Raw genomic sequence first — 25051 nt, 5'->3', positions numbered from 1 at the left:
AAAAATAAAAAATGCAATTCTACATGCATCATTTGGGTCAAAATGAATATTTAAACCCATTTATCCAATTTGAATGTTAATGTTCATGCACTAGTAAGTTATTCACTTGCTGGTGATGCCAAAACGTTCCAAAAGAAAGGAATGAATGACCTCTGACCTTTCCTGCCCCCACTGGTCCAATCACAGCCAGGAGCTGCTGTGCCTTCACAGTGAGAGAGATGCTCTGGAGAGACGGGGCATCCAGAGTCTGTGGAGGGGGTAAAAGAAAAACAAAAATCATCTTATAATTAAATAATTTTTCAAACGGATATAAACTGCATCAAAATGTCAATCTTAAAATCCTCGAACTCCATTTTTTAAAAATATTTTCTTGGAAAATTCAACCGAAAGAAAATTGGAAAATTCAGCCTGTGGGGAGTAGAGAGATAATTCCCCTTAATTTCCGGGCAAGCCTTGAGGTCGCAGGCCAAGTAGTTCAGCCTTAAGTCACTATTCATAAGATTCAGTCATACACTTCCCAGTCAACCCGTGTGCCTTTTATGAGGATATTTTTAAACTCATTCATAAGACATGGGACTGGGGATGCATGATATTAGATTTCTGCCAATACTCAGTGTGCCGATATTTTAAAACTCTTTCACTGAAGAGAACACCAAGTCTCTCCTGTACTTGATTTAACCTATTACTGTTATTGTGATGGCCTACTTGTTGTAGAGTCAAGACATGGAGCATTTCCTTTGATTCTACCCTAAATGTTGCCTTTTACAAATGTAGACATTCACTCATGGTTATCTATCAAACTAAAATGGAAGGAATCTCTGTCTGTCTGCCTGCCTGCCTGCCTGCCTGCCCGTGATTACAAACAGCGCCACTGCATCCACTGCACTGGATGCCATTGCATCCCATACTGTGGTTGGAGGGAGGATTACACCCGAACAGGCCCTGCACTAGTCTGAGTGAATGGCTGGTTATCAAGAGCAATGAATTCAATGGTTTTGTTGTTAAGGGCTTTCATCTTTGGCTGGTCGCTACTATATCTCTTAGCTTTGTCGAGTGACTGAAGTAGAGACTGCTGACAGGTTTTCACCGGTGCCGTTTTTTTCTTGCCTACTTTTCAGAAACTCTTCGTGGTGTTCAGGATGACAGGGGGCCATGCGGAATTAAGTATAAGGTGCAGAAATGTGCATGTGAAGCGTGGCATCATATGAGGCCGCATGGTCTCAGGTCTCAGATGCATAATTATCTCCACCAGGGGGTAGCCTGGAGGGGGTTATGCGTTTGGTTGCGCGTGTGTGTGTCCGCAGCGAATCTCGCAAACTACAGGACCCATCAGCCCAAAGTTTTTTGTGCTCAATTATGACTCTGGTGAAAAACCTCTCATGGTTGCAGTGATTAAAAACCTTCGAAAAAGATTTATTCTTGCTACTGCCACTCCCTCTCCTCATCAACTCTCTCGCTCGCTCAATCAACGCCGCTTTCTGTCGCTGTCCGCGCTGAGTCAACCGTGCACATGCGCGACTCACTTCTACGGTTGGGTCGGATCGGACAGCGACAGTGTCAAACCCAACACATTATATATGGCTATGAGTCTTGAAAATAAACGAGCCATCAAATCATTCACTGCTGATCTCAGCACAGGAGAACTGGAGGAACCAAAAATAATTTGCCTTATTCATCTCACCGCCACGCGGAAGTGCCATAGTCTCCAATGTTTAAACCGCTATAAAAATACAACTTCAAGAGTAGGATTAATCACAGTCAAAGCTGGAAATCATCTCAGTAGCTACAAGAGAAGATTTCCCATGGCTGAGCTGTTTTCTTACCATTCTTTCATTGCTTTAGAATGAATGAAAGTCAATCAGCACAGCAGCCTTTCACCTTGATTCATTTTAGATCACGAAAACCACGACGGCTAAACACATTTGACATCTTTTAATAAGGGCTTTGAAATTATGATATCCTGATGTCTCATTTCATATTAGACTTGGTCGCCCTTCATGCGAGGGTCCACCTATGAGGCTGCACATCCACAGACTGACAGGCAAAACGTTTTTATTAGGTAAGATTTTTTAGCTTTAGCACTGCATAGTAACAACTTTTTTCCTCTATATTTCCCATTAGTTAAGATCATTGCAAATAGCAATTTTGTTATCTGTTTCAGGTATTATGAAATGCTTCTATACAGCTGCCATGTTGAAGCTTGCTGCTGGCGCTCATAATAAACATTTAGCGTCATCGCATGCACACAGTTGAGGTGTCTGACCTCATCGGCCAGACACCAACTCGGCAGAAATTTTCCTATCAGCCGATGGCAATAATTAACTTCTTAAGTTTTTATTGGCCGATATTGATGTCATGCGGATATCAGTGTGCATCTCTACATGGGGTGGGACACTCATACGGTCCACTTAACAAGCTAGTAATGAAACTGATGTCTCTATCCATGTAGATTTATTCTAAGCATTTTATAGTCCACTGGTAACTGAGACGACCAAACGAGTGAAAGTAAAACAAACATGACATCCAAAGTTTGCACAACGGTGACCTAAAGAAGAGCGCGTCAAGAAAGAGGAGTTTTCCCCATTTACCACTGCTCTTAGCATGTACTCATTCCAGTTTTCATGACAAGTGCCTGACCTTGTCCCAGTAGCAGATGAGGTCCTGGATCTCCACAGGAAGCTCCTTCTTCCCCTCCTGTGGCAGTGAAACATGTTTGATTGCTATCTCGTCCAGAAGCAAGAACGTCTGGGTGAAAAGAAGAAACACAAATGAGCAATCATGCAATCTCTATACCTGGTTAATCCAGTTATGGGGCACAGGGGAGGCTTTCCTAGCTGGCACAGAAGAAGGCAGGGGGTAGACAACTTGAACAAGCTGTCAGTCTGTTATGGCGCACACACACACTCGTTCTTGCTCACTCATCAATGCTCCATGAATATTTTAGATTTATTTTAACACTTCAGTCTTCCGTTTACCTATAGCATCCTTAGACTGCAGGTGGACACCCATGTAAACATAAGGGGCACTCAAATATGAAGAGAACACACAAAAATGAGGAACCTTGCAAAATCCACTCAGAGGGCCTCTGAATAAACACAGAACAGTTTTCCTATCAGGCAACCGAACGGCTTTAACCACAATGCCACCTTCATCGATCAATTACTCAGACAACCTCATCTAGCACATTTCATACATAAAACAAAATGCCATACCCTTTGCATGAGAGCAATAACTATTGGATTGAAGGGTTAGTATCGACATGAAGTTGCTACAGAATAATCTATATTTTACCATCTTTGTACTATTTAAAACTGAAAATATAATGATCAACCGTGATGGCGTGAATATTACATGACAGACAATTTAACTTTATGATGAGTCACAGGATAAGAATAATATTAAACAATGTGGGAAGTGAGTCACATGTCAACTGTTGCTGCAGCTAGTGGAAACAAGTTGACGGAGGCAAGCGGTAATGTTTCACACTCTGTCATCCAGAAACAAACTGGAAGGTCTGCAGGACTAAAATTAAACCGGTGACAGCCTATATAGACGCCACCTGCACCTTTAGGGAGGTGACACCTACTTTCGGTGTTTGCACCTTGCATAAGATTATGAGGAGGGAGCGGAGATGGCGGGCCGGGAGTCTGGGGGGTGTTTTGCTAGCAACACAGCCACCATGGAAACCTGTGGCGTAGACACTGAGCGGAGCTTAGCGACTTGAACTCTGATCTCAGCCAGAGAGCTCGGTGCAGCCGATCATGGAAAACCTCTGCATCGCCCCCTCCCTCGCCACTTTGTTTTGTCCGACTCTCCTTTCATTTGCTCTTGACAGTTTTGAGCTGCGTAACTTGATATGTACTGTAAACGTGTGTTGGGCCGATAAACAGATAAATGAATAAAACTGATTGGTAAAAAAACATTTTCAAAAAACTAACCAACAAATCAACCAACTAAGAATGTGAGAAAAAACTTTTTAACTTCTAATTTCTCTAGTCATCCATTTAAGATAAAAGCCCTTGCAGATATCCCAGGGTTAATAGCCCCCATGATGTCACTCTGTTAGTAAATACACAATGGTGCATGGCTCTCTGTCTTTAGCATAGAAGGCACGTGAGGGATTTTTTTTTGTGCAACTCAAGTGTGAACAGCGTAGTCCGTAATGTGAGATGTTACTTAAGAGAGATGAACACTGTGTGGAGAATGTTGTTCAAAATGTCACTTGAATTGAAATAATCCTTTAGCATCCTTTAACATAACCACGGACAGTAAAATCATCTTTTCTGCTTTCTCTGACTCTTGATGGGTAAGAAAACATGAGTAATGCAATGACAAGTTGGGAACTGCTGTGTTCTGACAGAACTTGCTGCAGTTTCCAAGTGACTGTAGATGCTCTGTAGCAAATATATTATAATGCATTATCCACTCCCACTTTCTTCCTGTCTGCAAACTGCAAAGGATCCTGAAATATTGTGACCTGTGTGTGTACCAAGATGTCCAAGAACAACCCTTTCAAAGCATTTCATAAATTTCATAATTCTCAGTGATTTTTTTGTTGTTGTTGTTGCTTAGTTTGGATATATGTGTTTAATTTGGATATATGTGTTCTACTTTGGATATATGTGTTCTTCGTTTGGATACATGTGTTCTAGTTTGGATATATGTGTTCTAGTTAGGATATATGTGTTCTAGTTGGGATATATGTGTTCTAGTTGGGATATATGCGTTCTAGTTTGGATATATGTGTTCTAGTTTGGATATATGTGTTCTAGTTAGGATATATGTGTTCTAGTTAGGATATATGCGTTCTAGTTGGGATATATGCGTTCTAGCTTGGATATATGTGTTCTAGTTGGGATATATGTGTTCTAGTTTGGATACATGTGTTCTTAGTTTGGATATACTATGTGTTCTTAGTTTGCATATATGTGTACTTGGTTTGGATATATGTGTTCTTAGTTTGGATATATGTGTTCTAGTTTGGATACATGTGTTCTAGTTGGGATATATGTGTTCTTAGTTTGGATATATGTGTTATTAGTTTGGATATATGTGTTCTTAGTTTGGATATACTATGTGTTCTAGTTTGGATATATGTGTTCTAGTTTGGATACGTGTGTTCTAGTTTAGATATATGTGTTCCAGTTTGCATATATGTGTTCTTGTAGTTTTTGGATGTGTTTTTGTCTTTGTGTTTCACTGCTGTGGGCTGGGAGAAATAATATTTCGTTTAATCTTATGAACACAAGTACATGAAGTGAAATGACAAAGTATTCCTGATTCCTTATTCCATAATGTGGGAAGTTAAGGCCATAGGCCTAAGATGATTCAGCTCACAAGCACTGGGTTTCTTTGGAATAGGAACAGTGCATGATTTTTTTCCACATTACTGGAATTTTAGATGAAGACAGAGACATATTAAAAAGTTACTGAAAAGCAAAGCACAACTGATCAGCACAGACTGTGAGTGGATAAACACCATCAGGACCAGCTGCCTTGTTGACTTTAAGAGATTTGAACTGTTGATGGATTTCATGAACACTAACGGCAATAGGTGGACTACACATTTCAGGACTACTCTGAGACAGTGACATGAGTACTTTCATGCACTGCAGAGAAGTCGTGGTCGTCAAACCTCGCAAAAAAATGGTTGGCTGTAGTCGGATTGATCCCAGACCACTGTAAACTAGAACTGCTAGTTCCATAACCAGTAACAACGCCATAACCAGTTAAGAGAGCCTTTTATTCCTGTTTGGGTTTTCACTGTGGAACCACTGACATAATAGTCATCCCCACTACAAACGACAGCAGCCAGCTGTGAAAAAGAAACTTAGTTTGCATCTAGGTTAGGTAATGCTCCGGTGCATGTGAAAACTCAAACAACACTGAGCACAACGCCTCCACACATGCAGGCTTGAGCAAATTAACAGTCAACACACCCTTTGTTATAGTCAGGTAAGGCCTGGCGACCTGTCCAGGGTGTCTGCCGCCCAATGACTGCTGGGATAGGCTCCAGCATTCCCGCGACCCTGACAGCAGGATAAGGGGTTTGGATAATGGATGGATGGAAGGCAGATAACACTGTTTGAAGCCTGCACGCAAATGTAGGCTATTCACCATTAGACTTAGGGCCGACACTTAGTGATGACACGTGGTTTCAAAAATGCATTAACAATGGCTTCATGTTACTCAGGGCTGGTTTTGTCTGAAATGATCGTTCTAATCCCCAGGCTAAGTAAATGCCAGTATCAACCCATTCAATCATTAAGATCAACAACACATGCCAACAGCAAGCATCCTCGATGTCTACGTGAACTTAAGTTATATACTCCTGATGACACAAACTTGAGGCTAAACACAAAGCATATCTTTACCTTTATCCTGCTGACGCTGACACGGCACTCGAACAGCTTCTCAATGGCGGCGGGGAAGAACAGGGTGACTGTGAGCCGCACGGCCGTGTACAACGACACTGTCACAAAGACGCGGCTGGCGGAGATGGGGTTTCCCAGGAGAACGTAGAGAGTGAAAGTGATGAAGATGATGATCTTGCTGGCTGAGAAGAAGGAGGCCATGTTCAGCCCCCGCAGATAGGAGCTTTTCATAATTTTGGAGATCTCCTTCCTAAAGAGATAAAAGGAGTGCGCAAAAGTTAAATCCAATTCCATAAGAGTTTACTAAGCCCCTTTCCCACTGGACAAAAAAAAACCCAAACACCCACTAACATCTGGGTTTTGTCTTTAGTGGGAAAGATGACAGTCGGCATTCATTCCTGGGACAAATGACTCTGCAGTAGGCACGTGTCTTTATTAGCTCCAGCTCCAACTGACAGTGATGGAAACATGACAGTCGGGGTAGACACCGAATTTTCGCCCCTTTTCCGGTGCGTTCGTGATGTCGAACGTGGGAATAAAAAACAAAACACAAAGGCATACTCGCCTACTGGCAAGGGGAAAGGAGTCAATCGCCTATTTTTAGCGGGTTTTCCCGCATTTAAAAAACTTGCATATATGTACTAACTTTGGTGGAAAAAAAAGGTGGCCTGGCAGCCTGTCCAGGGTGTCTCCCCAACTGGTGCCCAATGACTGCTGGGATAGGCTCCAGCATCCCCGCGACCCTGAGAGCAGGATAAGCGGTTCGGATAATGGATGGATGGATGTTTATTACCTTTCCAAGTAGTTTTACACTTCTTTTTAAATCCTAACAATGAACACAAGTACCTTCTCAATTCAACGGTCCAGTTCATTTTAACACTTTTTAATCTCTCTGCAGCACCTTGAATGACCTCTTCTGATGAATATATGCAAACAGATAAACATGAATGTCTTGACCAGTTTAACCTGACTGACAGTCAGAAAGAATGAGTTTCATCTTTACATATTTAAAGGCTTTAACCCCAATGGTTTTTTGGGCATCTTATAAAAACATTTTTGGACTCTTGTTGGTTGTGTCTTTTCATCCTTCCCCATTCTTCCTGCCATTGGTTTGTTCCAATCTTAACCTGAAACTGAATGAATGACCTTCTTAGAAAAGTTGGATCAATGTAGCAGTAGCAGAAAATAACAAAAGCCACGTTACAACAGTCTCCACTATGTCTTAACAGAAACAACAAGACCAGGTCAAAACCTAGAGTATGGCTGGACAACTTGTTACAGGGACAGTCCTTGGTAGTGTCTATAAAGTCAATTCCTGGATATTAAATGTTCAGTGCATAGAGATCTGTTGTCTCTCCTACTCTGCTCCATGCTGGACTGTTAAAGTGTGTAGCCAGATGTGGACAGAGCAGCAAAATATTCCGCTCTTAGCGTGACAGTGGTATCCACGAGCAGCAATATATTCTGTTCGTTAGCGTGCAATAAATGCGCAATGAACTGAAACCGCTGCAATGATTCATTTTGAAAGCACAACGTCCAATGGGGAAAGTCTCACTTCCATGTTTACCAGTGATGTCATTGGTTGGCCAACAAATTGCGTAACTGAAGTGACGTCGTTGATCTTGTGATTCAGTTGCCCAATGGTGTAAACATGATCACTCAGTCACTCTAACATGGTCGCTCAGGGACATTCATGTTCACAGGGCTGGCCCGGTGATCTGATCCAGCCGAAAATAAGACTTGACAGATGACAATAAAAGATATACATGAAAGGTACTTCACCAAAACTAACCTTCAGCTTACCAGGTCAAAGTAAAGTGGATATGCTAGTGTGCACCAATAGCTTGCACATTCACTACAGGGTGTGTTTTGCAGCTCTCGTGAACCATGATAATGTCTATATCATGAGGTTCATGTTTTTGGTTAACCCTCGCTAAGGCAAAGAAACATTTTCAGGTGTAGGCTTTTGGGGATTTTTTTGTAGTTGGTGTTTACTTCCCTAGTGATTTCAACTCAATTCTAGTTTACAGAGAGCAGAGACTTGCATTTCTAATTTGGAGTTCTTGTTCAACGCAGCTCTTTATCAGCAACTATTAACTATTTGGCAAATGAGCCATAAGGGAGCAGGTTAAAGGATCATGTACAGCCTGGCATCTAGCCTGGAAATCCTATTGACAAAGTGGCACAAGGACCGTAAAGACAGTGTTATTAGAGCCCTGTCTACTCTGCTAGAGGAGTTGTACTGTTTTTAAACCACAAGGGTGTGTAAATATGTATCTTTTCCAGGGGCGAAAAGGCAAAAACAGGCCCTCTGGCATGCTGTGAGGAAAATTGGAAACAGAATCCATGTGTACGACTCTGCAGGGCCAGTTGAAGACGGTCACAGGGACTTCACAATGTCACTCCCTGCACCTCCCTCTGCACCAGCAACCACACAGAATGCCATGCTGCCCTCACTTTAACCAACTATGAGATGCAGTCTGTGTGCACATGCCCTGTCCTCTATGGCTTTTGCTGTGAATATGCCCTAGTGTTAACTGCATCTCAGTGATGAGGGAGTTTTGATGTTAAGCCGTTCAATATAACCAGAGGTCAATTGTTGAGACAGCAGTGACTCTTCCTTAAGACAGCCCTGTTCAGGTAGTGCTCACGTTTAGGGTGGCGCCTACCCACTGCACTGTACAAGGATAGCCAGCTGACATCTGATCTGAAGCTCAACGCTTGGCACCAGCTTGTTGGGTCATGCAGTGGTATTTTTCTGTCTGCACAGCAAAACATAAACAATTCTAAAAGCAAAGAGACAATTCCCTTCGATCCTATCAGTGAAATAACAAAAAGGCCAAACTTGCTGCCTTGCTAGTGCACTGGGGGGGAGGGGGGGACCTTTTCAGACTAGTGCAGAGGTGAAATTCTTGCAAATATTTCTGTACTCCAGTAGAAGCAGTTGGTGGAAGTTTATAGTCTAGAGGAATTTGCAACCCCATATGTGCATACAGGTACATTTCAACTCCGGGTGGCCACCAATCACTGAGCTGTACAGGACCTTGCATACAATTATCACAGTGCTTTTAAACAAATTGAGCATTTCAGTTGATATGCGTTGGTCATTACGATAATGAATTTGTCGCTATGCATATACCTCGCATCACACATTACACTTGTGCTCATTTTACAAAAGGGGTCTAAACACCGGGACAGTGAGGAGTACGCTAAGGATGCCCCCTGAGCAGGGATGGGTATCATTAAGATGTTAACGGTACTACTACTCTTACTGATACTGCTCATCGATCCGGTACTTTAACGGTACTCTTATCGGTTCTTTTTTTTATTTTCTTAAGAAAGAAAAAAACAAAAATTAAGAGCGGAATTAACACTGCATTATTTTCTCATGTCTGGACTGAGCGTTACTTTTAATCATTAACCCATGCTTGTATAATTTAGTTAGCGCCATATGGGCTCCAGGCTGCTCGCATACATAACATACCTGAGATGGATGGGGCAAGGAGGGATGAACTACGAGCTAGGCAGCTGAAAACTGCATTTCTCCGCCTGTATTTGATGCACTTTCACTGGATGTTTTGAAAGACGGGTTGTGTTTCCTCCCTTCCGTGCAAAAGACTTGTTGCACATGTGGCGGTGAGCGTTGTCAGCATCGACTCTAATGAAGTATAACCAGACTTAGGACCGTTTAGTTCTCTCGCCGCCATTGTCACTAAGAATAGGCTCTGTGTGTGTGTGTGTGTGTGTGTGTGTGTGTGTCAGAGAGAGAGAGAGAGAGAGAGAGAGAGAGAGAGAGAGAGCGCTGGCCCCGCCCTTTGGCTCACACATACAACAGGCTCTGAGAGAGAGGTTTCTCTTCTGGAGATAACGTTTATGTAGCCTAAATAAATAGGAAATGTATTTTCTTAATTTCTCCAATACCGTTAACGTCAGAGCTTATCAATACTATGGCCTTTAATAATTCAGCATCAGTGTCTGTTTAATACCGGGTTTCAGCACCCATCCCTAATCCTGAGGATCCAACACATCGGCTAGTTACCAAAGCCTGGCACGTCGATAGTCATGTTCTCATGAAGAGTGTTCTTCAAATCTTTTTTTGAGAAGAACGAAGTTAAGAAATGAACAGTACAGGGCATTCACATATGAAATTCAAGTCCTACATTGTAAGTCCAGTTGCAGTTACTCAAGACAAAACAAGTTGGGGGCAACCCGGTGGCTCACCTGGTAGAGCCTGTATCACATAAGGCTGAGTCCTTACCGCAGCGGCCCGGGTTTGAATCCAGCCCAGGCCCTTTGCTGCATGTCATCCCCTGCCTTTCCTGTCTCTCTCTCTCTCCACTATCACTATCAAATAAAGGCGGAAAATGCCAAAAGAAAAACCAAGTTTATACTGTTTAAACAGTGAACAGACTGCCATGTTTACTGTGCACAATGCAACACTTCTTATTTGTTCAATCCGGCCCAGGCCCTTTGCTGCATGTCATCCCCTGCCTTTCCTGTCTCTCTCTCTCTCCACCATCACTATCAAATAAAGGCGGAAAATGCCAAAAGAAAAACCAAGTTTATACTGTTTAAACAGTGAACAGACTGCCATGTTTACTGTGCACAATGCAACACTTCTTATTTGTTCAATCCGGCCCAGGCCCTTTGCTGCATGTCATCCCCTGCCTTTCCTGTCTCTCTCTCTCTCCCAACTATCACTATCAAATAAAGGCAGAAAATGCCAAAAGAAAAACCAAGTTTATACTGTTTAAACAGTGAACAGACTGCCATGTTTACTGTGCACAATGCAACACTTCTTATTTGTTCAAGCTATTTATTGTGACAAAGCAATGACTTACTGCTCATTCCATTCAATCAAATCATCATTTTGGCACATTCCTCGATATTTTGCGGTTGAAAAATTCCGCTCTGAAAACTGTCTGCTCTCTGTCATCGGCATCCACTTGCTCTGAAATTTTACCACAATAATTTCATGATGTCTCGAGCGTGTCCCCCAAAGACATAGGGAGGGGAAAATGCAGACTGATATGGAGTGCCATCAGATGTTGCACAGATCTATGTTGTGGCAGGGGGGTGGCAGCTGCAACACTGAGGCTTCAAGCAATTTTGGAGTGTTGTTAATGTGAGCCTCACTTTTTCAGTCTGATGCAAGGACGCAACGTCTTTTTGGTGCTCATCTATGCCATCAGAGTACAGCGCAAGAAGTGACACAACAACAGGAAATATGTAGTAAAAAACGCTTGCACTGAGTTCAACCTCTCTTTCCTTTGCCCAGGGGACAACCATCTGAAAAGACGAAAAAGGTCGGTGAACACTGAAAACCATCTGACTTTTACCTTCTGACATCCGAGACCAGGGCTGCAAACGGTTTCTCCCAGGCGTACATCTTGATGATCCTGATTCCAGACACAACTTCGTTCATGGTGCGTATTCTGTTGTCGGTGAGACTCGCCGTTTTACTCCTTCAAAAAGAAGGGCGACAATTAGTGCTCAATATGTATTACACAGAAGAATAAGAACCAAAGTGTGTCAGAGGTTATCGTGTCAAAAATTTAAAATCTAATTGAGGTATATAAATGATTTGACTTTATACATTCCATTCCATTATCCAAGCTGCTTATCCAATTTCCCATGGGGATGCTGGAGCCTATCCCAGCAGTCACTGGGCGGCAGGCGGGGAGACACCCTGGACAGGCCGCCAGTCCATCACTGGGCCAATACATTCACACCTAGGCACAATTTATTATGGCCGATTCACCTGACCTACATGTCTTTGGACTGTGGGGGGAAACCGGACCACCCGGAGGAAACCACACAGACACGGGCAGAACACTCAAACTCCACACAGAGGACAACCCCCAAGGTTGACTACCCTGGGGTTCGAACCCAGGACCTTCTTGCTGTGAGGCGACCACGCTAACCACTGCACAACTGTACTGCCTGATTTGATATATATTGATATTGATATATGAATACATGATAATGGTTATATGTTAATATTATGACAAATTTACAAATGAGTAAAAGCATTGTTGTTTTTTTTTCAAGATTTTTTTTTGGGGCATTTTCACCTTCATTAGCCAGTGATGCAAAGAGGCAGATAGGAAAGTGGGAGAGAGAGAGAGAGAGAGAGAGAGAGAGAGAGAGAGAGAGAGAGAGAGAGAGAGAGAGAGAGAGAGAGAGAGAGAGAGAGAGAGAGCGAGAGAGGGGTAAGACATGCAACAAAGATTGCTGGCTGGAATCGAACCGGCGACAGTTGGGACCATTCGGCTACGGAAGCATCCCAAGTAAGAGTATTATAATTACTAAGAGGGCTCTATTAAGAGGGATCTTTCCAGCAATGTTAGGCATGGTAAGAGTCTGCAGAGGGGGCTGAACACAGTTACTGTCTGTTAAAACTCACTGTAAGGCCAACAACACAAAACACAGGCTGACGGGCTTCTACACAGGGGGGAATTCTGAATAAATGAGTTAAAAAGATTCTTGTATGAATTTTTCTACAACAGCAGCCCACAGGAAACATTTAATGGAATTGATTTACAACCCTGTTGTGAAACTCATTTCTCAGTGCTCTTTGCACTTGCAGCACGAGTTACAACTTCTCTCACGGCAGGCCAAAGTTTGAAAAAGGACAATTTCCGAGAGCCACTCGGGGACATCTTTTTACGAATGTGCTCAGCAAGTTAAATGCATGCTTGACACTGCACTTTCGAGGGACGATGTTCAAACCTTTATAGGGAGGAAAACAGCTAGTCTGCAATTTGGAAATGCATCAGCTTCTGGCTCAGTTTGGAAATGCAAAGTTGACATTTTTTCATTCCCTCCTTACCCTATATTCCACATGAGAGAGTGTGAGGAAACGTGTGTGTGTGTGTGTGGAGGGGGGGGTGCTTTACCTGAACTTGGAGAACAGCCTTCCAAACATGGTCTGCATAGGCATCAGGATAATGAGGACCACCATGCCCGCCAAACACGAGGGCCCGATCTCCAGCCACAAGAGCCCAACCACTACCGCTGCCTGGAGAGGCCCCACCCACAGGAAGTGAAGAAAGATCGTCACCTGAAACAAACACAACATCAGTAAGTGGTGAGGTGATGATCAGGATCACACACACACACAGAACGTAAAAAAGAATCAGGGCAGGAAATAATCCCCTCCAAGAGTTGGTGTGTGTGTGCAAAAGCCCCAAACTTTTGTGTGCAGATGAACTGATTCAACTTTCTTTGGGTTTCATACCTGGATTATTGAGCACGCATCAAGACATAAACCGAGTGAGTTAAGAGCAAAGTGCAGATTGCTCTGACAAGCTTACCACAGGAAGTTCGGAGCATAAACAGGACATACAGGGAGTCGATACGTCCAGCTTTTTAGGTCTGAAACGGCACACTGAAAAATCCGTTCTCACCAGAAGTGTATTGCCTTGAATGCGGCGCGGTATGCAGGGGTACGCCGTGGCTCCCCGCCACAGGGCGAGCAGAGGAACACTCATCAACAAGCAGCGTGACGTCTTTAATCCAAAACCGGCAAGGGGAGCGAGGTTTTATAATTCCTGACCTTTCCAGGGGTGTACTTACAGCCCCGCTGCTAAGAAACGGAATACCTGCGAGAGCCAGAGAAGCGCAGCGCTTTTCACCGCAGGTGCTGACCCCACTGATTAAAAAGAAACCCGACGCTTTAGCCAACAGAACCTGGCCCGGCGCCGGCTCAGCTCAAAGACATTATCGAGTTTAAGCCTCGAGCTAGAGCATATCAATTTTTACCAAGTTTATTTCACCATAGAGACAATTCATCAGTACTCTTTTTTTTTTTTTGCATTCTTCTGAGCCGTCTCGGTCGCTGCTCCGCCCCCTCCGCTGCTCCGTGGAGGGCTGCAGACTACCACATGCCTCCTCCCATACACGCGGAGTCACCAGCCGCTTCTTTTCACCTGACGGTGAGGAGTTTCGCCAGGTGGACATAGCACGTGGGAGGATCACGCTATTCCCCCCAGTCCCCCCCCCCAACCGGCGCCCCGACCGACCAGAGGAGGTGCTAGCGCAGCGACCAGGGGATTCGAACCGGCGAGCCCGGTGTTGGTACATTTTTTTCTCTCTTTTAATAAGAAGTGCTGTGTGGTTTACTATAGCCTCATGTAACCTTACACATAACAACAACAACAACAACAACAATAATAATAATATTCAATATAAAAGAGCTCTGTATCGGTAGATATCCAAATTCAGGTATTGGAATCAGGTCAGAACTGAAAAAAAAAAGTGGATCAGTGCATCTCTACTTAATGTGATGAAATGATCAGATTAAGGTCAAAGATTTCCTTGAGAACTTTTTTAAATACTTCTCTTGAGTGTCCAAAATATTTGTGGGGGGTTTTGGCCAATGTCAAGTCGACCTTCGCATACCTCATCGAACTTGTTCACATCATTGGACAGGAGGTTGACTATCTGGCCCGTGGTGGTTTTCCTAATGGCCGCATTGCTGAGGGACAGGGCCTAGAGACGGAGACAGAAATCAGCAGCGGCACAGTGATGCTCACATACACAGCATTCATTGTTACGCATGGAGTATGCAAAAAATCTCAAATCACACCAAAACCTTGTCAATCGTCTGATAAATGATAAAGATATTTTTGCTTCCTGGCGTTAGACTACTAGAATGTTCTGCATTAGGCTGGTGCTAGGCACAGATGAAAAAAGTCGCAAGTTGCTTGCTGACTGTACATGGTAAATGTAAGCAAATGTACATGAAAGTAAATGTGATTGAGCTATATTGAGCTAACAGTTATGATCTGTTGACGCATGGAGTTCACAAGACCTCTGAAGGTGTCCTCTGGTATCTGTCACCAAGACGTTAGCAGCAGATCCTTTAAGTCCAGCAAGTAAGCTGTGAGGTGGGGCCTCCATGGATTGGACTTGTTTTCCAGCACATCCCACAGATGCTCGATCGAACAGAAATGTGGGGAATTTGGAGGCTGAGGCAACGCCTTGAACTCTGTCATGTTCCTCAAACCATTCCTGAACAATTTTTGCAGAGTGGCAGGTCACATTATCCTGCTGAAAGAGGCTGCAGCCATCATGGCATACCGTTGACATGAAGGGGGCTACCTGGTCTGTAATAGTGTTTAGGTAGGTGGTACGTGTCAAAGTAATATCCACATGAATGCCAGGACCCAAGGTTTCCCAGTGCATCCTGGTGCCGTCTCTTTCCCATGTAAACAATGCACACACACCCAGCCGTCCACATGATGTAAAAGAAAACATGATTCATCAGACCAAGCCACCTTCTTCCATTGCTCCACGGTCCAGTTCTGATGCTCACGTGCCCATTGTAGGTGCTTTTGGTGGTGCACAGGGGTCACCATGGGCACTCTGACCAGTCTGTGGCTACGCAGCAAGGCGTGGTGCACTGTGTGTTCTGACACCCGTCTATCATAGCCTACATTAACTTTTTCAGCAATTTGAGCTAAAGTAGCTCTTCTGTGGGATCGGACCAGATGGGCTAGCCTTCACTCCCCATCAATGAGCCTTGGACGCCCATGACCCTGTTGCTGGTTCATCGGTTGTTCTTCCTTGGACCACTTTTGGTAGGTACTGACCACTGCATACCGGGAACACCCCACAAGACCTGCCATTTTGGAGACGCTCTGACCCAGTCATCCAGCCATCATAATTTGGCACTTGTCAAAGTCACTCATGTTAAATACACTGTGATGGCCACAAAACCGAAGTCAAATTCCATGTTTGTGCAAACCTGAATGGCCAATTAACCTGATCCCGATACTGACACACACACACACACACACACACACACACACACACACACACACACACACACACACACACACACACACACACACACACACACACACACACACACACACACACACACACACACAGCCTTTATTGTTGTGAAATTAAGAGCGCTGCTCCTGATTGGTGCATTAAAGACACAGGCAAACAAAGCAGAACAAAAACAACCACAATAACCAGTCACAGCCAACAACACAGGTTCTAAAATAATGAATAAAGTATATAAATAGTGAGTTTGTACTTAAATAAATATACAAAAAAAAAGACATGCACCTGTACAGGAGTATTCCACATGTACATGTGGAATACTCCTGTCCGTGCCCTTGACTCAGGCATGACAAGACGAACTGGAGTTGGTCCCCGGGCGCTGCACGGCAGCTGCCTACTGCTGCTAGCTACACAGCTAGGATGGGTTAAATGCAGAGCGTAATTCCCGAAAGGGGATCAATAAATTATCTCAAAATCAAAATTTAAAAAAATGTACTAGAATAAATGTCATTATTGCACTAGAATGAATGTAGTTATTGCACTGGTATGAATATAATTGCACTAGTATGAATGAATGATTTGCCCTAGAAAGAAAGTCAACATTTTGCACATGAGGGGTCATTCAGTGCTTATTGGAGTTCAGTGTATTAATGGCCCATGGAAAGAGACTGTTTTAAAATCTGGTGGTCTGTACTATGATGCTTGCCAGATGGCATCAGGTCAAACAGGTGGTGTCCAGGATGAGGCGAGTCTTTTAAAATATTCTTAGCTCTGCCAGGTTAGCTGGAGCTGGAGATGTCTTTCATTGAGGGCAGAGGGCAGCCGATGATTTTCTGTGTGGTGTTGATGACCCTCTGAAGAGCTCTCCTGTCTGCTGCTGAGCAACTGGCGTACCATGCTGAGATGCAGTACGCTACTACACTCTCAATGGAGGAGCAGTCAAAGGCCACCAGCAGCTTTTCTTCCAGCCTATTTTTCCAGAGCACTCTCAGGAAGTGTATTCCCTGCAATGCCTTCTTTACAACTGCAGTGGCGTTAGGAGAGGTCTTCGGAGATGTGGTTCCCAGGAATTTGAAGGTGGGAACCTTTTCCACATAATCCCTGTTGATATAGAGTGGGGCAGGGTCTGCTCTGTGCTTCCAGAAGTCAGTGATGAGTTCCTTTGGTTTTTGAGTGTTCGGTGTGGGGTTGTTCACTGAACACCGCCCTGTCAATTTATGAACCTCATCTCTGCAGGCCAACTTGTCTCCTGTGATAAGTCCGACCACAGTGGTGTCATCTGCGAATTTAATGATGGTGTTAGTGGGATGGGTTGGAGTGCAGTCATGGGTGTAGAGCACAGAGTAATGGACTCAGCACACAGCCTTGTGACGAGAAAGTGCTGAGCACGAGGGTGGAGGAGAGGTGGAGGCCAAGTTCAACAGTTTGTGGGTGGTTTAGTAAGGAAGTCCTTTATCCACATGCAGGTGGGGAGGGGGAAGTTGAAGTCAAGACAGTTTGCTGACTAGTATGTCTGGAATGATTGTAATAAATGCTGAGCTACAGTCTATGAGGAGCATCTTTACATATTACCCCCAATGTTTTAAGTGACTCAGCGTGGTGTAGAGCTGTGGTGATGGTGTCTTCAGTAGACTTGTTTGCTCTATATGCAAACTGATGTGGGTCAAAGGAGGGAGGAGGATGGTTTGATGTGCTGTGAGACCAGTCTCAAAAAACACTTCAAGACTACTGAAGTGAGTGCGATCAGTTTAAAGTCATTTAGATTGTCGATGGCTGGCTTTTTGAGGACAGGGATGATGATGGCTGACTTTAGACAGGTTGGCATGATGGCTTTTGTTAGGAAAAGATTAAAGATCTTACTGAAGAACCCTGAGAGCTGGTTAAGTACCTTCCCGGTAACTTTGTCAGGACCAGCAGCCTTCCTCGGGTTCACATCTCACTTCATGTTTCTGCACAGTGAATATGTGTGTGCCGGAGGCTGTTGGAGGCAGCAAAACTCTGTTAGGCCTTTTTACCTCAAAGTGGGCAAAAAAAAAAAAAATGACTCAGTTTCTCTGCCAGCAAGGCATCAGTGATAACAGTCACAGGTTTTCTGCCCTTGTAGTTTGTGATGTGCCGTATTCTCTGCAACACTCACTGTGGGTTGGTATGGTTGTTTCATTAGCCTGGCTATTAAGTCCTACCGGCATTCTCGCTTCTTTTTCTCCCTCCGCCATCTTCGCCACCTGACGGACACGATAACAATCCATGGAGACCCCAGCGGTCTTGCTATATCCTCTGGTACGAGTCCGTTGAAGGTAACTTGTGACTGCTGTTTGGTACTGTAATCCAACATCAAGCAAGTCTTGGTGGCTGTAGACATAATTTGCTTGACAAAACTTTATAAACAAAAACACAACGAAAAGGCACAGAATTGGAGAGCCATGAGCCGCTGTGTAGAGTGACTTTGACAAGGGCTAAATTGCTATGGCCAGACGACTGGGTCAGAGCATCTCTGAAATGGCGAGGCTTGTGGGGTGCTCCCGGTCAGCAGTGATGAGTACCTACCAACAGTGGTCCAAGGAGATACAAGCCACAAACTGGCAATGAGGTATTGGGCACCCAAGGCTCATCGATGCACGAGGGCAACGAAGGTTAGCCTGTCTGGTTCAAACTGACAGACAGTCTACTGTGGCACAAGTCACAGAAAATTTTAATGATGGTTATGGGAAGAATGTGTCACAACACAGTGCATTGCACCCTGCTGCATATGGGGCTCCATAGCCGTAGACCGATCAGAGTGCCCATGATGACTCCTGTCCACCGCCGAAAGCACCTACAATGGGCACACAAGCAGCAGAACTGGACCTTGGAACAGTGGAAAAAGGTCGCCTGGTCTGCTGAGTCCCATTTTCTTTTAGATCGGCAATGGCCGTGTACATGTACACCATTTACCTGGGGAAGTGATGGTACCAGGATGCACTATGGGAAGACGACAAGCCGGTAAAGGGAGTGTGATGCACTGAGCAATGTTCTGCTGGGAAACCCTGGGTCCAGCCATGCATGTGGATGTCAACTTGACAAGTGCCCCCTACCTAAACATCATTGCAGACCAGGTACACCCCTTCATGGCAATGGTATTCCCTGATGGCAGTGGTCTCTTTCAGCAGGATAATGCGACCTGCCACACTGCACACATTGTTCAGGAATGGTTTGAGGAACATGATTAAATGTTTAAGGTGTTGCCCTGGTGTCAGTCCGATTAAGCATCTGGACCGACAAGTTCGATCTACGGCGGCTCCACCTCGCAACTTACAGGACTTGAAGGGCCTGCTGCTAATGTTCTGGTGCCAGAAACCACAGGACACCTTCAGGGGTCTTGTAGAGTGCATGCCTCGGCAGGCTGGCACTGTTTTGGTTTCAGATTTCTATTTTATTCAAAATGTACAAGTCAAATTTTTCTCAGTGAGCATATTCATACATTTGGCCTGTTTTTTTGTCAAGTCACATTTATCAAGGCAAAGTTCTCACTGGGGATCAGAACAAAACGCAACACAGGGAACAAAGGAAATCAACATGGAAATACAAACAACACAAAGGATCAAGCTTGTGTATTAATGGTTTTCCTTACCAGTGTCCTTGCATAGAAGTATACTTTGAACATGAGAAAATCTAGACACAGAAATGGTACCGTAAAGGCTGATGTCCCCTGGCTGGGTGTGCCCAAACTAGCCCAGTATTAAACTATGCAGGGGTTTCGCTCCCTTGTTGCCCTTGTTTCTGCTCCCACCGTATCAGTAACCAATGAAAATACTAAAATAGTGTGTGGCTTGTCCATTGTAATTCTAAACGGGGGAAAAAAAACCCACACTTCCATAGACCTGACCGAGTAGAGGACATGTTTCGCACTAACCTTCCGGTAGATCATGTGGCACATTGCTACTCTGATCTTCATGCCCGTCCTCTGGACATAATAGAAGTAGAGGTGATGGAGCACGGCCAGTCCAATGGTGGATAAAGACATCCCAGCAGCATAGCCGAGGACCTTGTACAGACTTTCCATGTCGTCTGGTCTGTAATTCTCAAAATACTGGATCAGCTTCCCCAAGAGCACTGGCTGCACCACTTTGATGACCTCCTGACGTTTGGAAATACAGAAAAGTCAAGTCCCGTTAACAGCACATCGCAGCATCCCAATGGCCCTCTATGAATTATCTAATTTTTTGACAGTTTTGTACAAATTAGTGAAGATGTGTATAAAAGACAAGAAATTTTGATCTAAAGTGTGACCCATCATTTGAAAAAGTCAGATCTAAATGATGAATCTTCAAAATAATAACACAAAAACACTTGAACCAGGGCATCTAGGTAGCGTAGTAGTCTATTCCGCTGCCTACCAACACGGGGATCACCGGTTCGAATCCCCGTGCTGCCTCCGGCTTGGTTGGGTGTCCCTACAGACACAATTGGCCGTGTGTGTGTGGGTGGGAAGCCAGATGTGGGTATGTGTCCTGGTCGCTGCACTAGTGCCACCTCTGGTCAGTCGGGGCGCCTGTTTGGGGGGGATGGGGACCTGGGGAGAATAGCACGACTCCACATGTATCGGAGGAGGCATGTGGTAGTCTGTAGCCCTCCCTGGATCGGCAGAGGGGGTGCAGCAGCGACCGGGACGGCTTGGAAGAGTGGGGTAATTGGCCGAGTACAATTGGGGAGAAAAAGGGGGAAGAAAACAACACTTAAACCCAATATGGTTCAAGAAACACGGGGTGATTAAGTTTCAGGTTCATGGTACTTGGGACACTTTTATGGCTTTTTTAACGAATGCAGTATTTTAGAGATAGTGAAAGGTCAACTTGAGATTGTCACTTCCCACATCACATGCGTGGCAATAACAGCGCTTTAGCTAGGAGATAAACACGGCTAGGAGCGGTTGAGATGTGGTCAGCTTTTATATTCTCTATAAAGTGAATCTCAAAGCTCACGGCCAAGCTTTACTGCATGACTGATTTTTCAGTGCTTATAAAATTTTAAAAGTACACATCTTGGATTGTAGGACGCCAAGTTTAAGAAGGTGATCAGTCTCCATAAATTCCAAGATTTTATGACACATGAAAATCAATGTGCAGGCCAGAAAATATAAAATAACCTTGTCAAGGAAACTGTCTGAAATACTTTTTCTCTAATTAAGAATATCATGCACATGCTCTGCAAACTGGAAGTTGCAGTTTAAACAGTAACAGCACGACACAGACCTCGATGAGCGTAAAGATGCCCAGCACTGCATATGGCTTCCAGTAGCATTTAATGATGACCTTGGTGAGTTTGGGTTGCCTCAGCTCTTTGGCAGCCTTCTGAACCTCGTAATCCCAGTGTCTGTCAGGGAAGAAGAGGTCACACGTTACTTCGGTGCACTTTGTGTGGTCATGAAGGTGCAAAAGTTTAACAGAAGTGTACATCACTGAAGTTATCAACTGAAAAACAACACTCTTCCCATGTTGTACCGCCCACTGGGTTTGGCGTGCTGCACGTTGGCGCTCCAGGTGACGGGTTTTACAGCAATACAGTCAGGTGTGACCGATGTGACCGAAATGGATTTCAGAATGAAATGAAAACCCAGAGGTGATGGCGGTCACTTCCACTACGAATTGCGACCTTCGCGTCCTCCTTCAGGGATCAGTCTCCCATCACTTGCTGCAATGTAACCAAACTACTGTAATGGTTACTGTGTTTCCGCCGGTAGCGTTTTTCCGTGGTGAGCCGCTATGCAAAATCTTTGCAGCCACAGCAAAACAAAATCACTCGTTCCGCAAAACAAAACCAAATATGTTCCATAATCAATCATCTGATTCACTTCCTCAATGCATACGCATGTGTTACCGTTCCAGAGCCACAGCTCTGAGCTGTCGCTGGGAGACCTCTGGTTACAGGTTATTATAATTCACTCTAGCCTGGTTTGTAGCTGGTAAGTAGCTTTTCGCACAACTCTGGTATGAAGAATGTGGGGAGACACCGTAATAACGCTGCATGAACGGGGACTTTGGGGTTTCTTTTCTGTGACAGCGAACACGATACAAAGCCTTTCAGCTATTATGTGCTTACCTGACCATGTCACAGCTGACTAGAGTAACTTAACTACCCCTTATAGCATGCACATTTCTATCCCAGTCTATCCCGGTCGCTGCTGCACCCGCTCTGCCGATCCGGGGAGGGCCGCAGACTACCACATCCCTCCTCCGAACATGCTGGTACTTCTCACACCCGCTAGACTATATCACACACACAGGTTACCCATGAGACCACCTTCCTTAAAAAAAAAAAGGGGGGGGTTGGCAAGTAACACATAACATTGTTGCGGTGGGTATGCTAATCTAAGTTGTTAAGAAATGTAACTATATTAATTCAAGTATGTCTTGTTCATTATTATTTAAATATTAATTCAAGTATGTCTTCATGTATGTATTCAATATTATGTATTCAATCAAGTATGCATTCAATATTATTTCAAGTATGTCTAGTTCAAGTATGCCCTCTATGTCTGTGCTATATTTATCTGTCGTCTTGTTTCACCCTGTTTATTGTAAAGCGAGTTTGAGTGTTAGAAAAGCGCTATATAAGATTGATTTATTATTATTATCATTAAGTAATTATTAAGATTGTTTATCTTGATAGATAAAGAGGGGGCACTGGTGGAGGAAGTATTTTGATTCTTTACTAAGTACTAATACCACACTGTAAAAATACTCTTGTTACCAGGAAAAGTCCTGCGCTGAAAATGTTACTTAAGTATGTAAGTATAATCAGGAAAATGCACTTAAAGTGAATGTCCCCTGTGACTGTGATACTATTATATGTATATTATATCATTATTAGATTATTGTTACTCGTGCATCAAAGACCCACCCAGATGAAAGTCACGTTTCTAACCTTGTTAACGTGTACACGTGGTGTGAGGGTAATGTTACAACGGCTGAGAAGCCCTGCTTTGAAATTGCAGATATTAAATAACAAGGGTTCAGACAGGGCGGCACGGTGGCGCAGTAGTTAGCAAGGTCGCCTCACAGCAAGAAGGTCCTGAGTTCAAGTCCCGGGAGGTCCAACCTTGGGAGGGTTGTCCTCTGTGCGGAGTTTTCATGTTCTCCCCGTGTCTGCGTGGGTTTCCTCCGGGAGCTCCGGTTTCCTCCCACAGTCCAAAGACATGCAGGTCAGGTGAATCGCCGTTACTAAAATTGTCCCTAGGTGTGAATGTGTGTGTGTGTGGGTCCTGTGTGATGGTCTGGCGGCCTGTCCTGGGTGTCTCCCCACCTGCCGCCCAATGACTGCTGGGATAGGCTGCAGCATCCCTGCGACCCTGAGAGCAGGATAAGTGGTTTGGAGAACAGATGGATGGGACGGATTCAGACAGGCGGGGTTTCATACGTCACAAACCCAAAGAACCAATCCCGTTAATGGACGGGGTGGTGCTTTACATATCATATGTGCACCTGCCTCGGCGATGCAAGCCAGAGGAGAAGCCAAGTGTCGCCACTCATCCTAATTTTGCCAGCTGTAAGTTTCACCTCTTTCAAATTTACAGAAGGGGAAACAGCAAGCCTTCGTTTACCACCAAAGGATCCAAAAACCCGAGAGAAATGGGCGCAGTTTATTTGGAAAAGTCATATTGTCCCAGCCAAACTTCCAGAGAAACCGTAGGTTTGCAGTTGCCAATTTCAAGAGCACTGTTTTGAAAATTCATCACAAAAGCAGACGGGTTTTTGGCACAGAACTGCTATTAAAGCCCGACGCTGTGCCATCCATTTATCCTGGAGATGAAGTGAGTACCAGCCGACATGTTGGTCAACATGTTAGTTTATTTTTCTTTGTCTTTCGCCACAGACTTTCTATGGTGTTCAAAGCACTTCTTCCCAACGGCGCATCCGAGTGTTTACCGTCAGACGGGAGGCAACTTGTCAGAGCTGGTGTGTGGGAGTGGGGTTTATCTAACATAATCACACATTTTTATTATCAAACACACATACGGACATGAAGAGTAGACAGAATGGCTGCAGATCCGGCCGGCACGGCAGCTTTCCCAGACTTTCCCCCGGCGCACCTCGCACCCCTTCCTGCCTTCCCCGGCTCCGCTTCCTCGCGATGGCAGCCAACCGGTGGCGGCCCCACCTGGCACAGTGTGCTGTCTGTTGTACATGCGGCATCCCTCTCAATCCTGTGCCGACGGCCCAACACTCCCCCACGGTACCGGTCAGTTCCAGCTCTCCCTCCATCTCTCTCTCCGTCTGCGCCAGCCTGCTGTCTCTCTCGTCTGTCTCGTCCATCTTGGCAGTCTGGTACACTCGCCTCCGCCCGGCGTGGCGGTGGTGGTCCGCTTGCCATGCTGGCCCAAGAGAGTGAACCGGTGGCTCGGCGGGGAGGATAAAGGCTCCACAATCACGCCAACTCGCCTCCTCCTCCCTGGCGGCACTGACAAGCCACAGCGACCCTGTCCAAGTTGCTCTTCTTCTTCTTCTTTGGAATCAGTTTCCGGTTTGACCAGGTTTAATGTAAAAGCAGGATTTTGGTGTTGTAGTTGGTTGAGGTGGAGCTCATTTTGAACTACGGTGTATAAGACTGTAACTAATGAGTCTTTTCATTATGGGTTAATCTGCTGATTATTTTCTCCATTAATCGATCGATTGTTGCCCAGAGACCAAAACACCTTCACCATGCCTGTTTTACTCAACCGAGAGTTCAAACCTCAAAATTACCAAAAATAAATTAAAATAACTAAAAGGAAATGCAGCAAATCCTCACATTTGTGACGTTGGATCCATGAGATGTTTTTGCAAGAAAAAAATGTTGATTATCAAAATAATCAAATAATTTTCTGTCAATCAACTAATCGATTCAGCTGTGCCTGTATATAC

General features: G+C 44.5%; 1 protein-coding gene across 1 annotated transcript in view; it reads right to left on the bottom strand.

Moving 5' to 3' along the window:
• Nucleotides 1-25051, bottom strand: part of LOC130131292 (ATP-binding cassette sub-family C member 4-like) — a 65793-nt gene that overhangs the window by 37113 nt on the left and 3629 nt on the right. The window contains exons 3-10 of the mRNA XM_056300927.1: nt 21404-21524; nt 20065-20289; nt 14778-14867; nt 13274-13437; nt 11714-11839; nt 6375-6624; nt 2638-2745; nt 158-247 (exon numbers count right to left, since the gene is read on the bottom strand). Of these exons, the coding sequence (XP_056156902.1) occupies nt 158-247; nt 2638-2745; nt 6375-6624; nt 11714-11839; nt 13274-13437; nt 14778-14867; nt 20065-20289; nt 21404-21524 (1174 nt within the window). The remainder of the gene's footprint in view (nt 1-157; nt 248-2637; nt 2746-6374; nt 6625-11713; nt 11840-13273; nt 13438-14777; nt 14868-20064; nt 20290-21403; nt 21525-25051) is intronic.

The sequence above is a fragment of the Lampris incognitus genome, chromosome 21 (assembly GCF_029633865.1).
Source record: "Lampris incognitus isolate fLamInc1 chromosome 21, fLamInc1.hap2, whole genome shotgun sequence".
NCBI classification, from domain to species: Eukaryota; Metazoa; Chordata; class Actinopteri; order Lampriformes; family Lampridae; genus Lampris; species Lampris incognitus.
Note: the sequence above shows the minus strand (reverse complement) of the source record. Positions and strands in the feature narration are given on the sequence as shown.